This window comes from Halichoerus grypus, chromosome 5 (genome assembly GCF_964656455.1).
Source record: "Halichoerus grypus chromosome 5, mHalGry1.hap1.1, whole genome shotgun sequence".
NCBI classification, from domain to species: Eukaryota; Metazoa; Chordata; class Mammalia; order Carnivora; family Phocidae; genus Halichoerus; species Halichoerus grypus.
Window position 1 is genome coordinate 85,391,447 of NC_135716.1, and position 23,780 is coordinate 85,415,226.

A 23,780-nucleotide genomic window follows, 5' to 3' on the forward strand; every position below is an offset into this window, starting at 1 on the left:
GGGCTGGGGCCGGTGGGGGGTTGCCGCAGCCGCCATCTTTGATTCCGCGGTAGCGGTGGCGGCTGTAGGGTGCCGTGTCTGGGGAGTGGCTCTCCCCTCCCCCTCCCCCGGTTCGGTGGCGGCAGCTCCTCCCACTGGGGGGGTGGCGCGACGGCAGTGGCATCTACGGCCATGGCGGCGACTGCTGCTAACCCCGGTGAGTAGACGGAGAACTGGGGCGCCTCTAAAGGAGGAGGGGCTGAAGGGGTTGGCAGCTGAGGAGACCCAGGGCTCAGGGGCAGTAGTTGGGGCTGAGGGCGCTAGGACGAGCGGGGGTGGCCAGAGGGTTGTGGGGGAGGGGAGTGGGGGGGAGGGGCCGACCCTAGGGAACTGGGGAGACCCGAGGTGGAGGGAGGGAGCAGGCGGGTGGGAGTTCCTTGGGGAGAGTTCTGTTGGAGCGGCTCCCCGCGCTGGGCTTGGCCTGCCTCCACTCTCCTGGCGGCTTTCTGGTGTGTGATGTGGTCCTCTTTCAACTCTGCCCACTGGAGCTGCTTGATGCAGAATAACTGGGCAGAATGGCTCGTTTTACTTTAAAAGTAATTTGGATTTATAAAGACTGGACCACGTTGCTGTTTAGCTGAAGTGTTGAACTTCCAAACGTTTAAACATTTAGATTTTAATTTAAATATAAAAATCTTTGAATATATACTCAGTTTCTCTGGACTGTTCTACCCCACCGGCCCCCCCCCACCACTATCCTTTGAAACGCGTTTATATATTAAGTGCCTCTAGTGTCTTCAGCTGCTGAGGGCAGAAGTTTGTGTAATGGTTGGTGTTCAGGGCAGATCTTGCCAACAGCTAGCATCCAGAAACCGAGGTTTAAATCTTGGGTGTAGATCGAGGCAGTTCCCATTCTTTAAGAAAAGTTCAGGGGGCGCCTGGGTGGTTTAGTCGGTTAAGCGTCTGTCTTCGGGTCAGACCCTGGTTGGGCTCCCTGCTCAGCGGGGAGCCTGCTTCTCCATCTCCCTCTGCCTGCCACTCCCCCTGGTTTTGCTCTCTCTGTCAAATAAATAAAATCTTTAAAAAAATTTTAAAAAAAAGGTTTGAGGGTTCTTTTGAAAGAAAAATTCAGTTTCATGTCATTTTTAAGTGAACATCTCTTCAAAAGGGGGAGCTTGAATATTAAAAAATCTAGCCAGTCATGTCTAAGCAATGGAGTGGGGTGTATTGAGGCAGGTCTAGACAGATCAGGTCTCCAAAGTCCTAGTCCCAGCCCTCCTTCCACTATATTACAGTTATTTCTCCCTGGGAAGTATTTCATTTTAGGGATCCTAGATTACCTTGCAGACCTTGGCCATTCTCTTGCGAAATAAAATCCTTTTCCAGAAATCTCTATAGTCTTTTAAAAAAGAAGCCAGAAGTTGGGGCTGAATTACTTGAAAATACAGCAGTGAAAGGGATTCACTGGGGTTCCCATGTTGAAACTGAAATTGGATTTTTTCCATGTCTCTGAAATGAGTATTATTTTGTGGTACCCAAGTTTTGCTGTAACAGTTGAATCACTATGAAATTTACTGTCTTTACTACCCTGTTTCTGGGAACAGAGCTATTTAAAGAAGTTAATTTGTCACATGCCAATATATTGTAAAATCTTTCAAAATTTTTTAGAGGAAAAGTAGATAAAATTAATGGCTTAAGTTCTATTTCAGGAAGTGCTGATGATGGAATAAAATTGGAAAGATGCTATTATTATGGCAAACCTGATCTTGTAGTAAAATAACCTATGTGTTAAAACTAGGGAGTAAATAAACAGGATTTTAAACTGATAACACATTGCAAAATAGTTACATAATCCTAGTCAAGTTGCAAAGCATTTCTCTTATTAAGAGGTGGCCAGGGTAAACAAGTTTAGTGCATATGTCGGGAGCTTTTTTCCAGCAGTGTGGGTGGGGCTGCTTTATTTTGTTTTTTTCAACAACAGTGACCAGAATGACAGTTTCTTGACTACATTTCATTAGCTGTTTCATATCAGCTGAAATCTGAAGCAGAAAATGGTATTTATTTGCGTAGAATCCCTGCTGATGAAACATTTGATTTTGTTTATTATCCTTTGACAGCCTGCTTCTGCAATTTTTAGATTTCCTTTTTGATGTTGAAAAATTCTCACATTTCTTCCACGTTATTGGTACAACATTCAACACCTGGTAATTAAAATAAAAAATTTATTTTTTTCCTTCATTTCTTCTTTTGCTCCTTTATAGCAAAAGGAAGCGATCATAGATGCATTGTGGACTTTTATAGCTTGTTGCGTTTTGGGAAATGTGGACTATGAATGGAGGGTCACAGGGTGGAAATGTACTGTGCTCAGTGAAAAGAAAGTAAATGTTTTTGGTGCTCCTGGGTGGTGCAGTTGGTTGAGCCTTGGACTCTTGCTGAGGTCATGATCTCAGGGTCCTGGGATCAAGCCTCCAGCAGGCTCTGCCCTCAGTGGGGAGTCAGCGCCCTCATTGGGGAGTCAGCCTGAGATTCTTTCTTCTCCCTTTGGCCCTCCCCCCTCCCCCACTTGTTAGCTGCACGCTTGCAAGCTCTCTGAAATAAATAAATAAATAAATCTTAAAAAAAAAAAAAGTAAATGGTTTTCAGGTCAGAATTCTTTGTTGCATGGTCAAACATTTCCTTAGAGCCATTTAAGGCACTAGATACATACCTATTTCTTTGAGTTTTTTTCTACTTTATCTTTTTGCTGGTTAAGATTCCCTATAGTTCTTGTTAATTCTGTCTTCACAAATGCCTGCAAAAAGATTTGTGTAATCATTATTTAACTTTTCTCTCTAAGCTCCATTTAACTTAATCTTAAGGGTTAATAAGAATGCTTGATGATCATGTTAATTGTAGAGTGTGATTTAGAGACTGTTGGTGGCCCTTCAGTATCTTGTTGGGGACCTGGTTCCTTTGCATTTTCACTATGTCTTAACATGGTGCTGGATCAAAAGTAGAGTAAGATATGGCTTATTCTCTACTCTCTAAGAGTTATGTTAAAGTAATAGGTCTAATGCAATAATGGCCTTTTCTCTACATGAATTGATAATTCCCTATATTTTATTATTTGTCATTACTTTTACCTACTATTGGCAAGTAGAAGTGGGTGGTAGGTGGTCCATGAAGTGTTAGGCTGTCTTTTTTGTCTATGAAATACTAACAGTTTTGATGAACACTTTTTAAATTGCATGCATGATTCATAATGCATTGGCTAAGGCACTGGTTGGGAAGAGATTAGGTATTTGACTTCCAGTTCAGTATTCAAACCAGAGATTTGAATGAATTTGTAGGCGTGTAGGTATTTCTTTCCTTGATTCTGGTAGTCTCATCTCACCTCTTTTTGTGCTAGTAGGTACCACTTATTGTGGATGGAGAATGTGGCAGAAGGTAAAGGAACGAACATTGTTTGGGTTTGTGAAGCTGATATTTAGGAAAAATTTTTCTTTTTCTTTTTCCATAATTTTCATGTAAATTACAGTTTTGAAAGCATTAATTAACAATATTCTTACCTATTACCTTTACTTTTTTCAGATATGGGAAAAATAGGAGTTTATGTGGTGTAAAATTAAGATGTCAAGATATTCTATTGCAAAAACCTTTTGAAAGTATACTAAATATAATTTACTAATTCAACAATTGAAATACAATTAACATTTTGAAAAAGAACCTTGATCTGCATATTAGATCTGTGTAGCTCTATGCATTAGATTTGTGGTGCCAACCTGAATCTTCTTTATTTTCTTAAACATTAAGAAGTAGATACTTCTGCATTTTTGGAACTCTAGTTTTCTTATTTTTATGAAGTAGTGGTCTCTAATTTTAGTTTTTTGCACTATAGCCCTACCCCTCTACTCAAACAGTCCACTAACAGATGAGAATACTGTGTTTCCTGGATGTTTAATGAAAGTCTTTTGTGGTTCTCTGTGATAGAGGATGGCTTCTAAGGAAATAACAGTAGGTTATTGGTAGCAACACAGTGCCAAGTGGTGGTTAATCTTCAAAAACTATGGACGCCTGGGTGGCTCAGTTGGTTAAGCGACTGCCTTTGGCTCAGGCCATGATCCTGGAGTCCTGGGTTTGAGTCCCGCATCAGACTCCCTGCTCAACAGGGAGTCTGCTTCTCCCTCTGACCCTCCCTCCTCTCATGTGCTCTCTCTCTCTCTCAAATAAATAAATAAAATCTGGAAAAAAAAAAAAAACTAAATTGTAAGAGTCAAGGAAACAAACCCTTTTTTCCTGAATTTTACTTAGGCCATGACACATTGTGGGTATTTCATTCCAAAACTAGTAAAATTTGAATCCCTGATTGTGGAAACTTTTTGGAACCATTTTTTTTTCCTTTCATGCTATTCACTCAAATATTTATGTATGTATGTATGTATTCATTTATTTATTTAAGTAGGCTCCATGCTGGCAATGTGGGGCTTGAGCTCACAACCCCAAGATCAAGACCTGAGCTGAAATCAAAAGTCGGACACTTAACTGACTAAACCACCCAGGCGCCCCCACAATATTTTATTTTAAAGGTTAATTCCCTGGTGGTACTGTCCTATGTGGGGGGTATAGAGCTGATTTTATGTATGTATGTATTTAATAACCTTTTTTTTTTAAAGATTTTATTTTTAAGTATTCTCTACACCCAATGTGGGGCTCACACTTACAGCCCCCCAAATCAAGAGTCACATACTCTACCAACTGAGCCAGGCAGGCGCCCCTAGCGGATTTCATTTAGATGTAACAGTAAAAGAATACATTTAAAGCCTTTCTGGGGGCACCTGGGTGGCTCAGTTGGTTAAGCGACTGCCTTCGGCTCAGGTCATGATCCTGGAGTCCCTGGATCGAGTCCCGCATCGGGCTCCCTGCTTGGCAGGGGGTCTGCTTCTCCCTCTGACCCTAACCCCTCTCATGCTCTCTGTCTCTCATTCTCTCTCTCTCAAATAAATAAATAAAATCTTAAAAAAAAAAAATAAAAAAAATAAAGCCTTTCTGAAATGCAAGGCTTGAGCTCACTGGAGTGTATCTGGGCCCATCATCCACACCCAGTGATAGACCCTGCTTCTAGAGCCATCTGTTTTAAAGAATGATTAAATATTTATTAAGTTCCTACTTATGCCAGGTTGCACTTTCCTGTTTGTATGTTAGAAACCATATCTCATTTTTCCAAATTAATTCTCTAAACTTTTACATCTCTTCATCATTTTTAAAATATTTTATTTTTAAGTAATCTCTACACCCAACATCAGCCTCAGACTTACAACCCCAAGATCAAGAGTTGCATGCTCTACCAGCTGAGCCAGCCAGGTGCCCCTCTTCATCATTTCTTCATTTTGTATTTTCTCCTCATTTTCTCCTACATTTTCACTGTAGTTGAATGGACAGACTAAGTTTATGATTTTAACAATGTAATTAGAATTTAAGTTTCATGAGAGCAGGACCTTTACCTTCCTTTTTCACCACAGCGCCCCACTGCTCACAGTGGTGCCAAGGATGTAGGACTAGAGTTAAATAAGTATTGGTTGAGTAAGTGAATGTTGGGGGTTCATATCTCTATGCACTGTCAACATGAAAATACCTCGGGGCGCCTGGGTGGCTCAGTCGTTAAGCATCTGCCTTTGGCTCAGGTCATGATCCCAGGGTCCTGGGATCGAGCCCCGCATCGGGCTCCCTGCTCAGCGGGAAAGCCTGCTTCTCCCTTTCCCCCTGCTTGTGTTCCCTCTCTTGCTGTGTCTCTCTCTGTCACATAAATAAATAAATAAATAAAATCTTCAAAAAAAACACATGAAAATACCTCTGCAAGGGTAATACTAATTAAGCCATTAACATGAATTAATTTATAATAGCTAGCATTTATTAATAATTGTTCTATTCTAAATACATTATTTCATTTAATCCTCATATGTATTATCTTTTTTAATTTTTACAACAGTTCTATGAAGTATGTACTAATATTACTGTTTTACAAATGAGGAAACTAAGGCACAGAGTGAATAGTTTGTTTGAAATCTCATAGCTAGTAGGGGGTAGAGACAATTTGATTGTTGGCAATCTGTCTACACAGTCAACAAACATTCTTTTATTTTAAATTTTTAAAATATTTTATTTTTATTTTTTAGAGAGAGTGGGGGAGGGGCAAAGGGAGAAGGAGAGAGAAACTGTCAAGCAGGCTCCACGCCAGCGCAGAGCTTGACTTAGGGCTCCATCTCAGGATCCTGAGATCATGACCTGAGCCGAAATCAAGAGTTGAACGCTTAACCAACTGAATCACTGAGGCACCCCTTTTCTTTCTTTATTTTAGAGAGAGAGTGCACACGCACGCATTCATGTGTAGGGGGAGGAGCAGAGAGAGGGAGAGAGAATCTCAAGCAGAATCTGTACTGAACCCATCCTGAGGCTGGATCTCACAACCCTGAGATCATAACCTGAGCTGAAATCAAGAGTCTGACGCTCACCTGACTGAGCCATCCAGGCGCCCCCATAGTCAGTATATTTATTTTTTTAGGAGATAAGTGTTTTGTTTTTTTTTTTAAGATTTTATTTATTTATTTATTTGGGAGTGAGCGTGAGCAGAGGGAGAGGGAGAAGCAGACACCCCACTGAGCAGGGAGCCCAATGCGGGATTTGGATCCCAGGACCCTGGCATCATGACCTGAGCTGAAGGCAGATGCTTAACCGACTGAGCTATCCAGGTGCCCGCCCCTGTTTCTCAGCTCTTTAAATAACTTTTAGGCTTCTTACTGGAATTCGTCTCCTAGTTCTTCAGACCCCATAATTGTACCTTTTTGATGAGCCTCTTAGATACGCTGCTCTGCTTTTTTTTTTTTTTTACTGACTCTTTTTTATCTCTTTTGCCTGCTCATTTTCTTTTTCTTGTTCATTTTACTTCTTTTCTAGTTTCACTGCTGGGGCTAGAACTTATAATTAATAAGCTTCCTTCATTTCTATCTATTTGCCCACCTACTTGCTTTCCTACCTTAAATACTTGTTTGCTAACTACTATATCCCATTCTCTTCATTTATCTTCCATGTATTAAAGATTCTCAAAAAAAAAAAAAAAAAAGATTCTCTAAGATTGTCATTCCTGTCTTCTCACATAGCTTCTTTACTATATTTTCGTCTATTTAAAACACATCTCTATTTGAATAATCTTTAACATACAATTTATATATATGCTCACCAGTATTCCCTTCAGATCTTCTACCCTTCCTTACTTTTCTATATCTTCCATGACTGTCACAGTTTTTCCAGTTCCTCAGGCTAAGCAACTGGAAGTATTTGGATTCTTTCATGTATTTATCTGATTGGTTATCAGATAAATAACCAATATATATGTTTCCCCCCTAAAACATATATATTTAAACATATAAAATGTTTTGATTATGTAAAAGTATATTTTAAAAGATGTTTAAACATATATATGTATAAAGTAATTTTAATCAAAATTATACATGCATATATTTATTTAAAGACTTAGTTTTACATGATTTCTTACAAAAACAACAGTCCTCCACTCTGTTCTCTGTTTCTTCTCCCCAGTAACAACCATTTTTATCTCTTTTAACTTTTTTGTTTTTGTTTGAATAAAATGTTCAGGAAGTAGAAGATATGAGTTTTCAAATTGAAGGGACAGACCAGTGAATGAAACACACCCACATCTAGGCACAATATCATGAGATTTCAGCATCAAATAAAAAGAGTATCCTGTGAGCTGCAAAGAAAAAAAGTTGATCACTTCAGAAGAATCTGGAATCAGATTGATTTTGCTTCTCACTAATCACACTGGAAAGTAGAAGGCAATGGAGCAATACCTTCAGAATTCATAGGGAAAATAATTTCCAACTTAGAGTTGCAGACGTAGGCAAACTATCAGTGAAATATAAGAAAGATATTTTCATATATCCAAGGTCTCCCTTACACTCTTTCTTGAGAACTTAGTAGAGGATGTCCTTCACCAGTAATCCAAGAAAGAGAAAACATGGAATATAGGCGAGGCAGTGCAACAAGGGAAGAGTGAAGCATCCATTTTGCATACATTGCTGTTAGTTTCCCCGTTTTCAGTATGATAGCCTCACTTTCAACTTTGCCTGGTGTTCCTTGGGCCAGGGCAAATAGATAGAAATGAAGATTTATATTCTCCAGAGAATAAAGTAGTCTTTTGATGGGGGAGTAAGGCAGTTTCCCTGCTGGAAGGAACAGGGAGAGGATCTGGAAACCCACCTGCTGCTTAAACATTGTTGAACCAATTCTTTTTATTTTAGCTTTCATTCACACACACCCTCTCCCCTGTACCTAGAATCACCAATTCCTGAGACTTTGGGGGATTCTGACATATAAATTGGGGTGGTTTTCTGCTTTTCCCCTTGCTGGCTTAGGATTCATTTCTTGTGGATCTATCAAGGCAGTGGTCCATTTCCAAAAATTTGTTGCTTTTTTCTTCCATTTTTCTGTCCATGGATTTTATGTCTTGTATAAAATTGTTTTTCTCCTTATGTAATTTTTTGAGGGGGGAGAGAGTAAAAGTAGATGTATGCATTTACTCCATTATTTTTATTCAGAAGTTGCCTTTATCACCTCATCTATGGTTAGTATAATTCATCTCCCTGCTTCTGTTACTTCAAACTTTTATTAATCTTTTAATTTATGTTTTCTTCTTGTCACTCTGATTTAAAGGTGTATTTTATCTTTTGGTTGCTTGTTGAATCAAATCTAAGATTTCATCTTGTCATTCAAGGCCTTCTCACAATTGGGTAACACTTGACATCTTATTTTTTTCTCCCAAATACAGACTCTGTGCTCTATTTAGGCCTGACAGCTCTTCACACCTATTTTCATACCTCCCTTTAGGATTTGCTTATGTTCTTTGTGTGGAATGCCTTTTTCCACTCCTTAAACTTTTTTTGAGGCCCAGCTTCATTTACCTTTTTGAAACTTGCTGGCTGGCTGGTTGCCTGCCTTGTTTCCTTTACTTTTTCTTTCTTATTGAGTACCTTCTCTGTGCTACGAACTATGCCACTTCTTAATTTAAACCATCTCAGAATCATCTTTTCTTTCTCTAAATGCCTCTAACTCAGATTCTATATAAACCTATTACTAAAAGTGTGAACTTTATTTTTAATTGGAGATTTTGCTTTTTCTTAGGGAATTTACATGTAATCACTATTTAAATTTTATAGGACAAAATAGAAAAAGTATTAGCAATAACAAAAATATATTCAGTCTTACTAATGACAGATAAATGAACATTAAACTAACAATAATCATTTTATACCTAGAAAATTAGCAAAAATTTGAAGGATTGCTAGGACTTAGTGCAGGTGGACATATGAATAATTTGATATGGTTGGTGAGGCTCTTAATTGGTATAGCCTTCTTGGAGTGTAATGGGCAAAGTTTTAAATATGTTCCCTTATATCCAGGGGGTCATTTTCAGAAATTTATTAGTGTAGAAACACTGGCACCATGCATAAAAATACACAGTGGTGTTCATTGAAACATTATTTATGATACCGATTGTTTGAATGTCATAAATATATACATTTGTACTAAGAAGTACTATATAACTATTAAAAAGGGTGAGCTAACTCTATTTATTGACATGATACACAGTCCAAATTTATTGTTATATGGAAAAAACAAAAGATTCAGAATAAATATTATATGATGGCTCCCTTTCTTATGTAAAAATTACCAAAAAAACCTTTGATATATGGTATATAGAAAAAGATCTGGAAAGATTCATATCAAAATGTTAATAGCAATTACCCACAAGGGGGAAATGGGATTGGAGTGTGTGTAGAGGATTTTACTTTTGATTGTTCACTTCTGTATTTTTTTTTTTTAAGATTTTTTTTTAAATTTATTTATTTGAGAGAGAGAATGAGAGACAGAGAGCATGAGAGGGAGGAGGGTCAGAGGGAGAAGCAGACTCCCTGCTGAGCAGGGAGCCCGACATGGGACTCGAACCCAGGACTCCAGGATCATGACCTGAGCCAAAGGCAGTCGCTTAACCAACTGAGCCACCCAGGTGCCCCTGTTCCCTTTTGTATTGTTGAATATTTTTAGAGACTTTTACATTTGGTTTTCTGTATATCCATATTTTAATATATTGTTTTTGTAATGAAAAAATTAATAGCAAAATCAATTAACATTTTGGTGTTGGATATATTTTTATAAAGCTACTATTTAAGGAGTACTTACAGTGTTTCAGGTGCTATGCTAAGTTCTTTTCACATGCAGTATCTAATATCTTCTGAAAAAGTCGGTGCTATTACCTACATTTTACAGATAAACTCAGAGAAATTAAGTCATATAGGTGGTTAAGTGGCAACCCTAGGATTGGAATCCAGATTTATCTAATTTTAAAGCTTAAGCTTTGTTCTCTTAGATTTTCTTTTTTCTTTTTTTTTTTTTTAATTTTGTTCTCTTAGATTTTCAATGTATGCCACCCCCCCCACATTTTCTTTTTTTTTTTTTTTTTTAAAGATTTTATTTATTTATTTGTCAGAGAGAGAGAGCACAAGCAGGGGGAGTGGCAGAGGGAGAAGCAGGCTCCCTGCTGAGCAAGGAGCCTGATGCGGGACTTGATCCCAGGACCCTGGGATCATGACCTGAGCCGAAGGCAGACGCTTAATCGACTGAGCCACCCAGGTGTCCCCCACATTTTCTTTTAAAAAAATTTGGATCATGCATTTTCCAGTTATAAAAGTAATATATGCTTAATATAAAAGACAAAATAATAAGGATATACAGAAAATCAAATGTAGAAGTCTCTAAATGCCATCCCAGAGATAACCACTGTTAGTTTATTGTGTAACATTTCACTCACTCCATTCTAGCCATGATGTCATCCATACTGTTTCTAGAACTTAACAGGCATGTTCTCACCTCTGGATCTTTGCACTCTGCCTATAATGCATTTCCCCCAGATACCTGCATGGTTTATTCCCTTATCTCCTTTTCTTATCTCTTGTCTCCTATTCCTGTCTCCTTTTACCTTTTCAGTGATGTCTTTCCTCACTATCTAAAATTGCTGTCCTCCTATCCTTCAACTTTTATATACTTTTTTTTTTTCCTAAGGAGTGGGAGAGAGGATCTCAAGCAAACTCAGTGTTGAGGATGGACCCTGATGCGGGGCTCGATCTCAGAACCCTGAGATCATAATCTGAGCCGAAAACAAGAGTTGGACATTTAGGGGCACCTGGGTGGCTCAATCGGTTAAGCGACTGCCTTCGGCTCAGGTCATGATCTCAGGGTCCTGGGATCGAGCCCCGCATCGGGCTCCCTGCTCAGCGGGAAGCCTGCTTCTCCCTCTCCCACTCCCCCTGCTTGTGTTCCCTCTCTCGCTGTCTCTCTCTCTGTCAAATAAATAAATAAAATCTTAAAAAAAAAAAAAAGAGTTAGACATTTAACCGACTGAGCCACCCAGGTGCCCCTAACCATTATATACTTGTGATTTGACTTCCCCTGGTTTATTTTTCTCCACATTTATCGCTATATAATGTATTGTTAGGTTGAATCATGAAATTTGATTTTGAAATTTGATATTTATTCATTTTTTACCTATAAAATGTTACTTTCATATTGTCATCCCAATTTATATTTTAATTATTTTTCTTGTTGATCTCTCTCTCCTACTAGCATGTAAAGTTTGTAAGGGTTAGGACTCTGGGATCATGACCTGAGCCAAAGGCAGACGCTCATCCAACTGAGCCATCCAGGCGTCCTGCATATAAACTTTAAAAAAGGAATATATTATGTATTTTTTTCTGTAGCTTATTTTTCCGTTATCATATATGGTGGATAACTTTCCATTTCAATGGTATAGATCCATCTCAAAATATTTCTGATATATTACATTTTTTTTTATTGTGGCAAAATGCAAATAACATAAATTTGCCATTTTAACATTTTTTAAGTGTACAGTTCAGTGGCCTTAGTATATTCATATTGTTGTGCAGCCATCATCACCATACACCTCCAAAACTTTTTTCATCTTGCAAAACTGAAACTCTGTACCCAGTAAATAATAACTCCCCATTTTCCAAATCCCTCCAGCCCTTGGAAACGACCATTCTATGCTTTTTCTCAATGAATTTGACTATTCTAGGTACCTCATTTAAGTAGAGTCATATAGTATTTCTCCTTTTGTGACTAGCTTATTTCACTTAGCTGATATCTTCAAGGTTCATCTGTATTGTGTGTTATTGCAGGATTCATTTTTTTAAAAGGCGATGTATATGCCCCAATTTTTTATCCATTCATCTGTCAGTGGACACTTGGCTTACTTCCACCTCTTGGCTATTGTGAATATTGCTGCTATGAACGTGGATGTTGTCTAAGTATCTCTTTGAGACTCTGCTTTCAATTCTTTTGAGTATATATCCAGAAGTAGAATTGCTGGATCATAAAGTAGTTCTGTTTCTAATTTTTTTAGGACTGTCCATACTGTTTTCCATAGTGACTGCACCATTTTATATTCCCACCAACAGAGTACAAGAGTTCCAGTTTCCCCACATCCTCACCAATACTTTTTTTTTTTTTTTAAGATTGTTTATTTGAGAGAGAGAGATAGCAAGAAAAAGCATGAGTGGGGGGTGGGGGGAAGATGGAGAAGCAGGCTTCCTGCTGAGGAGGAGGATCATGACCTGAGCCGAAGGCAAACACTTAACTGACTGAGCCATCCAGGTGCCCCAATACTTGTTATTTTTTAATTTAAAAAAGTTTTAAGTATGCCCTGTGCCCAACATGGGGCCAGAACTCACGACCCCAAGATAAAGAGTCATATGCTCTACCAACTGAGCCAGCCAGGCACTCATTTATTTTTTATTATTTAAAAAATGTTTAAAATAATTTTTTTTTTTTTTAAGATTTTATTTGCGAGAGAGAGAATGAGAGAGAGCATGAGAGGGAGGAGGGTCAGAGGGAGAAGCAGACTCCCTGCTGAGCAGGGAGCCTGATGTGGGACTTGATCCCGGGACTCCAGGATCATGACCTGAGCCGAAGGCAGTCGCTTAACCAACTGAGCCACCCAGGCGCCCAAAAAATGTTTAAAATAATTTTTAAAATTTTTTGGTGGTGGCCATCATAATGGGTGTGAGGTGATACCTATCTCATTGTAGTTTTGATTTGCATTTCTTTAATGATTAGTAATGGTCGAGCATCTTTTCATATGCTTATTGGCTATTTGTGTATTTTCTTGGAAGAAATGTCTATTCAAGTCTTTTGGACATTTTAAAATCAGGTTATGTTTTTTGTTGTTGTTGAGTTGTAGGAGTTATTTACGTAGTCTCAATATTCATTCCATATCAGATATATGATTTGCAAATTTTTTCTCCTATTCCATGTGTTGCCTTTTTACTCTCTTGATAGTGTTTTTTTTTTTTTTTTAAGATTTTATTTTTAAGTAATCTCTACACCCAACGTGGGGCTTGAACCCACAATCCTGAGATCGAGAGTCGCATGTTGTACCAACTGAGCAGCCAGGCGCCCTGATAGTGTTCTTTGATGCATAAAAGTTTCTAGTGATAAAGTCCAATTTATCTATTTTTTTTTTACTTTTGTTACTTGTGCTTTTGATATATTCAAGAAATTGCCAAATTCATTGTCATGAAGTTTTCCTCCTATGCTTTCTTCTAGAGTTAACTAGTTTTAGTTCTTACATTTAGGAGTTTGATCTATTTTGAGTTAATTTTTATGTATGATATAAAGTAAGGGTACAACTTCATTCTTTTGCTTGTGGATAAACAGTTTTCCCTGTACCACTTGTTGGAAAAAACTGTCCTTTCCCCACTGAATTGTCTTGAAACCCTTGTTAAATCATTTAACTATACATGTAAGGATTTATTTCTAGGCTCTCTATTTTTTTCTATTGGCCTATATGTCTGTATTTGTGCCAGTACCATACTGTTTTGGTTACTAGTTTGTGATAATGCATCATCATTTTAATGATGAGTACTTAAGTACATTCTTTATCCAGTATTAAAGGCAGTTATAAATGCTTGGGCTTGTAATAAAAGACATGCATAAAAGAGGTTTTGTGTTTTTAGGTTGGGTGCAATTTATTTTTTTATTTTATTTTATTTTTAAAGATTTTATTTATTTATTAGAGAGAGAGACAGCGAGAGAGTGAACACAAGCAGGGGGAGTGGGAGAGGGAGAAGCAGGCTTCCTGCTGAGCAGGGAGCCCGATGCAGGGCTTGATCCCAGGACCCTAGGATCATGACCTGAGCCGAAGGCAGACGCTTAACGACTGAGCCACCCAGGAGACCCGGTTGGGTGCAATTTATTACAAATAAAATTTGGAGGTAGATTTTAGGAATAATAAATAAAACATTAAAAACATATCCAAAGTTCATATTTCAGACATTAAGAACATGATGAATTATTGTTCCCAAGGTTTCTTTTTGAACATTTTACTATCCAAAATATTTTAAAAAGGTATTTATTTATTTGAGAGAGGGAGAGGGTAAGTGTGAGTTGGGGGAGGGGCAGAGAGAGAGCGTTAAGCAGACTCCGTGCTGAGCACTGAGCCCAGTGTGGGGCTTGATCTTACGACCCTGAGATCATGACCTGAGCCAAAAACACAAGAGTCAGACAGACGCTTAACCGACTGAGCCACCCGGGTCCCCCATCCAACTTTTAATGCTTCCTTTATCATTCCTGTTTTCCTTCATTGTGTGTTTTGAGTGACTTAGTTTTATATTATTTCTCTTATTTCAGGAAAGGAAGTTACATTAAGAAGTAGCTTTTCTGTAAATTTGGGAGATTATTTGACTGACTAAAATATATTTACTATTTTTCTGTAATTTCTGTGAAATTGTGATTTTTTTTGTTATTTCATATTTTATTGGACTGATGTACATTTCACCATTTCTGAGATGTAAAGCTAACATAGGACTAAAGAATGTAGAATAGGAAAGGGAGAGAAGCCACCCACAAATTTGAGTGAACTAGAAAGGTACATAAATCTTTTAGTTGGAATCAAGGGAAAAAGCTATTCAGAGCTGAAGGGAGGTCCTTAGTTTCTAACAGAAATCTCCTAAAGGCTCTATTAATACAAGGGTCAGTTTATGGAAAAACTCCCGAATTGCACAAAACCCCATTAAGCAGGAGAAATGGGCTGTGGGGGCAGCCAGTCTGCATCAGGGATGGCTGGGCTGGAGGCCACGGCTCAGGCCCAGGACCTGAAGGTAGGAGCAGGCTGGAAGAACTCTAGACGCAGAGGTTAGTGCATTGACCCAGATCCCTGGCTTTCCATTTGGTGTCTAGGATGTGGATGCTTTCCTCAGGCAAGGCTGTAAAATTGTGATTTTAATAGAAGGTACTTGATTTCAGTGCAATAAGAATACTTCTTAACTGGGAGCCTGGGTGGCTCAGTTGGTTAAGCGACTGCCTTCGGCTCAGGTCATGATCCTGGAGTCCCTGGATCGAGTCCCGCATCGGGCTCCCTGCTCAGCAGGGAGTCTGCTTCTCCCTCTCCCACTCCCCCCTCTTGTGCTCTCTCTCTCAAATAAATAAATAAAATCTTTAAAAAAAAAAAAAAAGAATACTCCTTAACTATGCTACCCTGTTTTTCCATTTGAAAGGGGCTAATATTAGTGATTCAAATCCAGAGTATATTAAAAGAATCATACATCATTATTAGTTTCCCTGCTGTGACAAATTAACAAACTGGGGGGTTTAAAACAACAGAAATGTATTCTTTCACAGCTCTGGAGGCTCAGAATCTGAAATGAAGATGTTGGCAGCTTTGGTTCCTTCTGGAGGCTCTGAGGGAGAAATCTCTCCCTCTTTTCTAGCTTGGACATGTCACTCCAATCTCTGTGTCCCTGTATCCAATGTGTCTCTCCTTCCTCTAATAAAGAAAGCAGTCAAGGACACCTGGATGGTGCAGTGGGTTGAGCGTCCGACTCTTGGTTTCTGCTCAGGTCCTGATCTCAGTGCTGAGTGCTTGGTGCTGAGTGCTCTGTGCTGAGCGCTAGTTCCCTTGAGACTTTCTCTCCTTTCCCTTTCCCCCTCCTCCTGCCCTGTGTGTGTGCCTATTCATGCACTCTTGCTTTCTCTCTCTCAAATCTTAAAAAAAAGAGCAGTCATTGGATTTATAGCCCAACCTAAGCCATTATGACCTTAGTCTTAGCTAATTTTATCTTCAGGGACCCTATTTCCAAGTAAGGTCACATTCTGAGATTCTGTGTGGACATGCATTTTTATATTATTCAATCTACTGCAATTACTGAGTAGGGTTTATTCCAGGAACTCAGAGATGGTTCAACCTGAGAAAACTTGTAATTCATGCCATTAACAAACTAAAAGAAAAAATAATTACATTAATAAATGCTTTACAAAAGTATTTGTTTCAAATTTTAAAAAAGTACATTCCTGATTGGGGGGGCGGTGGGAGGGGCAGAGGGAGAAGCAGACTTCCTGCTAAGTGCAGAGCAGGATGCGGGTCTTGATCCCAGGACCCTGAGATCTTGACCTGAGCCGAAGTCAGGTGCTTAACCAACCGATTGAGCCACCCAGGCATCCCAAGTTTTTAAAAAAACTTCCCAGGGCGCTTGGGTGGCTCAGTCGTAAGCGTCTGCCTTCCACTCCGGTCATGATCTCAGGGTCCTGGGATCAAGCCCCGCATCGGGCTCCCTGCTCCGCGGGAAGCCTGCTTTTCCCTCTCCCACTCTCCCCTGCTTGTGTTCCCTCTCTCGCTGTATCTCTATCAAATAAATAAATAAAATCTTTGAAAAACAAAACAAAACAAAAAAACTTCCAAACTATTTTCTGAAGTGGCTGTGCTGTATTACATCTACCAGCAATGTATAAGTGATCTTTTTCTGTATCTTTCCCAGCATTTGGTATTTATTTATTTATTTATTTTTTTTAAGATTTTATTTATTTATTTGACAGAGAGAGAGATAGCGAGAGCAGGAACACAAGCAGGGGGAGTGGGAGAGGGAGAAGCAGGCTTCCCGCCAAGCAGGGAGCCCGATGTGGGACTCGATCCCAGGACCCTGGGATCATGACCTGAGCCGAAGGCAGATGCTTAACGACTGAGCCACCCAGGCGCCCGGTATTTTTATTTATTTTTATGTTAGCCATTCCAATAGGTATGTAATGCATCTCAGTGTGGCTTAAATTTGCATTTCCCTCATGGCTAATGATGTTGATCGTGTTTTCATATGCATATTTACCATTTTTGTATCTTTGGTGAACTGTTTCTTCATGTCTTGCCCCTGTTGTAGTCAGACTGCCTTTTTTTTTTTTTTTTAAAAGATTTTATTTATTTATTTGACAGAGAGAAAGATAATGAGAGCAGGAACACAAGCAGGGGGAGCAGGAGAGGGAGAAGCAGGCTTCCCACCGAGCAGGGAGCCCGATGCGGGGCTCGATCCCAGGACCCTGGGATCATGACCTGAGCTGAAGGCAGACGCTTAATGACTGAGCCACCCAGGAGCCCCCAGACTGCTTTTTTTAATGTTGAGTTTTGAGCGTTCTTTTTATATTCTGGATACAAATCCTTTCCTTCAGTATTTTCTTCCACTCTGTTACTTGTCTTTTCATCTTCTGGCAGTCATTCACAGACTAAAAGTTTTTAATTTTAATGAAATCCGATTTATCACTTTTACTGTTCATGGATCATGCTTTTGGTGCCAAATCTAAGTACTCTGCCTAGACCTAGATCCTGAAGATTTTCTCCTTTTTTCCCCCCTAAACGTTACATAGTTTTTACATTTACATAGTGATCCATTCTGATTAATTTTTATATAAAGGGCAAAGCTTAGATTGAGGTTCAGTTTTTCATCTACAGTTGTCCAGTTGCTCTTGCACCATTTGTTGAAAAGATGATCTTTCCTCCATTGAATTGTTTTTGCACTTTTGTCAGAAATCATTTGGGCATATTTGTGTGGGTCTGTTTCTGGCTTCCATTGCTCTGTGTCCCTCTGCCAAGACTCCATACTTTTGATTACCATAGATATATAATAAGCCTTGAAATTGGGTAGACTGATTCCTGCCACTTTTCTCTGTCAAAATTGTTTTAGCTATTAAGTTCCTTTACCTTTCCTTAAAAATTTTAGAATTATCTTCTTTATAAAAGCATCTTGATAGAATTTTGATAGGAATTACATTAAACTTGTCTATCAGTTTGAAGAGAATTGACATCTTTATTATGTTGAGTCTTTAAAATCATGAGCATGGTATCTCTCTCCATTTATTTAGATCTTTGATTCCTTTCATCAGTGTTGTGTTGTTTTCAGCATACAAGTCCTGTGTTTGTTGTATTTATACTCAAGTATTTTTTTCTTTTTTTAAAGTGATTACAAGTAGCTTTTTAAAAATTTATTTTATTTTATATTTTTTAAAGATTTTATTTATTTGAGAAAGAGAACGAGCGAGGGAGAGCATGAATGGGGGGAGGGGCAGAGGGCAAAGCAGACTCCCTGCAGAGCAGAGAGCCTGATGTGGGGCTCCATCCCAGGACCCTGGGATCATGACTTGAGCCAAAGGCAGATACCTAACCAACTGAGCCACCCAGGCACCCCACAATTAATTAATTAATTAATTAATTAATTAATTAAAGATTTTATTTATTTGACAGAGAGAGACAGCGAGAGCAGGAACACAAGCAGGGGGAGCGGGAGAGGGAGAAGCGGGCCTCCCGCCGAGCAGGGAGCCAGATGTGGGACTCGATCCCAGGACCCTGGGATCATGACCTGAGCCGAAGGCAGACGCTTAACGACTGAGCCACCCAGCCGCCCCTTATTTATTTATTTTAGAGAAAGAGCGAGTGCGAGCAGGGGGAGGAGGAGAAGGAAAGAGAGAATCCTTAAGCAGATTCCCCGCTGAGTGCAGAGCCTGATGCAGAGCTTGATCCCAGGACCCTGAGATCATGATCTGAGTCAAAACTGAGAGTTGGCCGCTTAACCGACTGAGCCACCTAGGCGTCCCTGTAGATAGCTTTGTATTTTTAATTTTGGTGTCTATTAGTTGCTAATATATAGAAGCAATTTATTCTTGTATACTTATCTTGTATCCTGCAATTTTACTGGATTCACTTACTTGCTCTGAGTTTTTTTGTTAGATTCCTTGGAATTTTCTACAAAGACATGCCATCTGTGAAGTTTTATTTCTTCTTTTTGATCTTTATGCCTTTTGTTTCCTTTTCTTGCATTTTTTGCACTGGCTAGGGTTTCCCAGTATGTTTGAATAAATGATAAGAGGGAACATTCTTGTTTAGTTCCCAATCATAAAAGGATTGTCTTTCACAATTAAGTATAATATTAGCTTTAGGCTTGCTTGATTTCTTTCTTTCTTTCTTTCTTTCTTTCTTTCTTTCTTTTGTTGTTTTGGGGTTTTTGGAGGGGTAGATTCTTTTTTCAAGTTGAGGACATTTCCCTCTATTTTTATTTTTGTGATTTTTTAATTAGGAATGAGTGTTGGATTTTATCAAATGCTTTCTTGCATAAGTTGATATGATCATCTGTTATTTTTCTTCTTTATCTTACTAATATGGTGGATTATGTTGATTGATTATTAAATATTGAGCCAGTTTGCTTCCCTGGAGTAAATCACATTTGGTCATGTTATATAATTCTTTTACATATTGTTAAATTTTATTTGCTAATACTAAGAATTTTTATATCTGTTTTCATGAGGAATATTGATCTCTAGTTTTTTTGTCAGTTTGTTTGCTTTGTTTTTGTACTGATTTTGTCTGGTTTTGGTATCAGGGCAATTCTAGCTTCCTAAGAGGAATTGGTAAGTGTTCCCTTTCTCAACCAGTTTCTGGAGGAGATTGTGTAGAACTGATACTAATTTTTTAAATGTTTGGTAGAATTCTTCGTCTAGACCTGGAGATTTCTTTTTTGAGAGCTTTTATTTTTTATTTTTTTTAAAGATTTAATTTATTTATTTGACAGAGAGACAACGAGAGAGGGAACACAAGCAGGGGGAGTGGGAGAGGGAGAAGCAGGCTTCCCGTGGAGCAGGGAGCCCGATGAGGGGCTCGATTCCAGGACCCTGGGATCATGACCTGAGCCGAAGGCAAATGCTTAACGACTGAGCCACCTTGGCGCCCCGAGAGCTTTTAAATTATGGATTCAATTTCCTAATATTTATGGGGCCATTCAAGTCATCTGTTTTGTATTGGGTCTGTATTTTTTTAAGGAAATTGGTCCATTTTGTCTAAGTTGTCAAATTTATGTTTGTAAGTTATTCCTAGTATTACCACTACTCTCTCATTTCTTTGAGGTTTGTAGTGATATGTGTCTTTTTGGTTTTTTTTTTTTCTCTCTCTCTTTTCATTTCTGATATTGGTAGTTTTTGTTTGCTAGGCCTTGTCCATTTTTGGGATCTATTTAAAGAACCAGCTTTTGATTTTATTTTTTAAAAGTATTTTTCTGTTTTCAAATTCATTGGTTTACGTTGTCTATTCCTTCGTTTTGCTTGCTTTGGGTTTATTTTGTTCTTTTTCTAGGTGCTTGAAGTGGAAGCTTAGATGATTGACTTGACTTTTCCTCTTTTCCAGTGTAAGCATTTTAGTGCTATAAAATTTTCTCTGAGTACAGCTTTTGCTGTGTTCCACAAATTTTACTATCTTGTATTTTAATTTGCATTTTAGTTCTGTGTATTTTTAATTTCATTTGAGACTTCTTTTTTGACTCATTTATTATTTAGAAATGTGTCATTTAGTGTCCAAGTGTATGGTGATTTTCCTGTTATCTTACTGAGTTCTAGATTAATTCCATTGTAGTTGGAGAACATAATCTATGATTTCATTCTTAAATTTGTTGAGGCTTAATGGCCCAGGATATTTCCTATCTAGGTTTATTCTGGGGACACTTGAAAAGAATGTGTACCTGCTATTGTGGGTAGAGTGTTTGAGTAAATGTTAATTAGATCCTGTTGGTTGAGGGTGTCATTGAGATCTTTTATATCTTTGCTGATTTTCTAATTGTCTTGTCAGTTGAATGAGGGGTGTTGAAGTCTCCAGCTATAATTATTTTCTCCTTTCTGTTTTATCAGTTTTTGTTTAACAGATTTTGCAGTGCTCTTGTTTGGTGCATAGCTGCCAAATGTCTTCTTGGTGGCTTGAATATTATATAATGTGCTTTGTCTCTGGTCATTTTATTTGCTTTGGAGTTTACTTGATTATTATTAATACAGTTACTCTTGCTTTCCTTTGATCAGTGTATGATATATCTTTTATCATCCTTTTCCTTTCAACCTGTCTCTACTGTTACATTTGAAGCAACTTTTTTTTTTTTTTGAAAGCATTTCTTATAGACTGGGTCATTTTTTTTGTTTGTTCTGCTAATCTCTTTTTACTAATTGGTATATTTAGACCATTTACATTTAATAAAATTGGTATGTTAGGGCTTAAGTCTGCTGTTTTCATTTGTTTGGGTTTCTGTTTCTCTATTTTTTTCTCTGCCTTCCTGTAGGTTATTTGAACATTTTTTAGAATTCCATTTTGAGGAGCGCCTGGCTGGCTCAATTGGAAGAGTATGTGACTCTTGATCTTGGGGTTTTGGGTTTGAGCCCCACATTGGGTGTAGGGATTACCAAAAAAATATATATATAAACTTAAAAAAAATAAAATAAAGTAAAATCTTAAAAAAAATTGCATTTTGATTTATATGCAATGTTTGCTGGTGTATCTCCTTGTATAGCTTTTCTGGTAATTGCTGGAGTGGGCATTGCATTATATATCATAACATCACAGTCTATGGGTGGTGTCATTTTACCACTTTAAGTGTTAACATCCTACCTCTCTTTAGTATCCCCATTCGTAATTTAATTGTCATAAATATTTCCTCTATATACATTCAGAAACATATCAGTGTTGTATTTTTTGCTTCAACCACCAAATGTAATTAAGAAAACTCAAAAGGAGAAGGAAAGCCTATGGATTTTACCCATATTTCTGCATACTGTGTTCTTTTTTATTTCTTGATATGTTCCAGAATTCCTTGTTTTATAATTTCTTCCCTTTTTGGAGAATTTTGTTTAGTCATTTTTTAAGGATAGGTCTGTTGGTTGCAAGTTCTCCTTAGTTGTACATCATCAGAGAGAGTGTTGATTTCCCCTTCACTCCTGAATGATATTTTCACTGGTTGTAGGATTCTGGGTTGACAGTTCTTTTTTCCCTACAACTTAAAAGATATCGTGCCATGTTCTTTTTGCCTCCATGGTTTCAGGTGAAAAATCTGCTGTTGTTTGAATTATTTTTCTTCAGTAGGTAAGGTGTAATTTTTCTCTAGCTACTTCCAAAACTAGTCTTTAGAAGTTTAATTGTGATGTGTGTTGGAATGCATTTCTTTAGGTTTATCCTTTTGGGGTTTACTCAACTTCTTGAATCTGTAGGTTACATTTCTTGCCAAATTTGGGAAATTTTTAGACATTATTTTTCAGCTTTGCCCTCTTTCTCTTATCTTTCCCAGTACTCTAATGGATAGTTTCTAGTGTTCTGTCTTCCATTTCACTGATTCTTCTCGTTGTTCTCTCCATTCTGCTCTTGAATCAATCCATTTAACTTTTTTATTTCAGTTATTTTTCAGTTCTAAAATATCTATTTGATTCTTGTTTATATCCTGTTTCTTTGTTGAGACTGTTTCTTTGCCGAAGCTTTCAATTTATTTATTTCAACTGTGTTAATAATTGTTGAAGCATTTTTATCATGACTGCCTTTAAAACCTTTGTCAGATAATTCTAACATTTTTGTTATATCATCGTTTTCATTCAGTTTGAGATCTTCTTGGTTCTTGGTATGATGAGTGATTTTCTTAAAATTGAAGTTTGAATATTTTTGTATTATGTGATATTAGATCTTTTTTTTTTTTAAGATTTTATCTGTGAGAGATTGAGAGCGAGAGAAAGTGCTCACACAAGCAGGGGAAGCGGCAGGCAGAGGGAGAAGCAGGTTCTCCGCTGAGCAAGGAGCCTGATATGGGACTCAATCCCAGGACCCTAGGATTATGACCTGAGCTGAAGGCAGATGCTTAACCGGCTGAGCCACCCAGGCGTCCCAGATATTGGATCTTATTTAAATCTGTTTTAGCGGGGCGCCTGGGTGGCTCAGTCATTAAGTATCTGCCTTCGGCTCAGGTCATGATCTCAGGGTCCTGGGATCGAGCCCCGCATCGGGCTCCCTGCTCCGCGGGAGGCCTGCTTCTCCCTCTCCCGCTCCCCCTGCTTGTGTTCCCTCTCTCGCTGTCTCTCTCTCTGTCAAATAAATGAATAAAACTTAAAAAAAAAAAAATCTGGGGCGCCTGGGTGGCTCAGTTGGTTAAGCAACTGCCTTCGGCTCAGGTCATGATCCTGGAGTCCCTGGATCGAGTCCCGCATCGGGCTCCCTGCTCGGCGGGGAGCCTGCCTCTCCCTCTGACCCTCCCCCCTCTCATGTGCTCTCTCTCATTCTCTCTCTCTCAAATCAATAAAATCTTTTAAAAAAAAAAAAATCTGTTTTAGATGGCTTTCACTGACACCACTTTGGGAGAGGAAAGGAGAGTGCTGCTTTGTTATTGCTAGGTGAGGTTAGAATTCCAGTTATTTTGGATTCTTTTCTGTATTTTCTAAATAAAATAAAAAAAGGATCTAAGTTATGTATGTTTGTTGCATGAGTAAAATGTATTAACCGATTTTGTGAGTGTGTGTGTATGTTTGTTTTAGATTAGCATTCTGTCACTATCACAAGCTTTTAAAAGTGAAGGCTGCAGATAGAATATAGTACTCCCTCCCAGACTCTGTGAAGGGGGAGGAACTGAAGTACAGGG

At 38.3% G+C, this 23,780-nt stretch overlaps 1 protein-coding gene across 7 annotated transcripts in view; it reads left to right on the forward strand.

Moving 5' to 3' along the window:
- The first annotated feature begins 18 nt into the window (after positions 1-18).
- The window catches only part of ARNT (aryl hydrocarbon receptor nuclear translocator), a 74,341-nt gene continuing 50,579 nt past the window's right edge, over positions 19-23,780 (forward strand). For all 7 annotated transcript variants that reach the window (XR_004919249.2, XR_004919250.2, XM_078072476.1 and 4 more), the window contains exon 1: positions 19-196. Coding sequence is in view for 5 of the 7 variants with exons in the window: in XM_078072476.1 (XP_077928602.1) it covers positions 172-196 (25 nt within the window). In the remaining 2 variants the exon portion in view is untranslated. The remainder of the gene's footprint in view (positions 197-23,780) is intronic.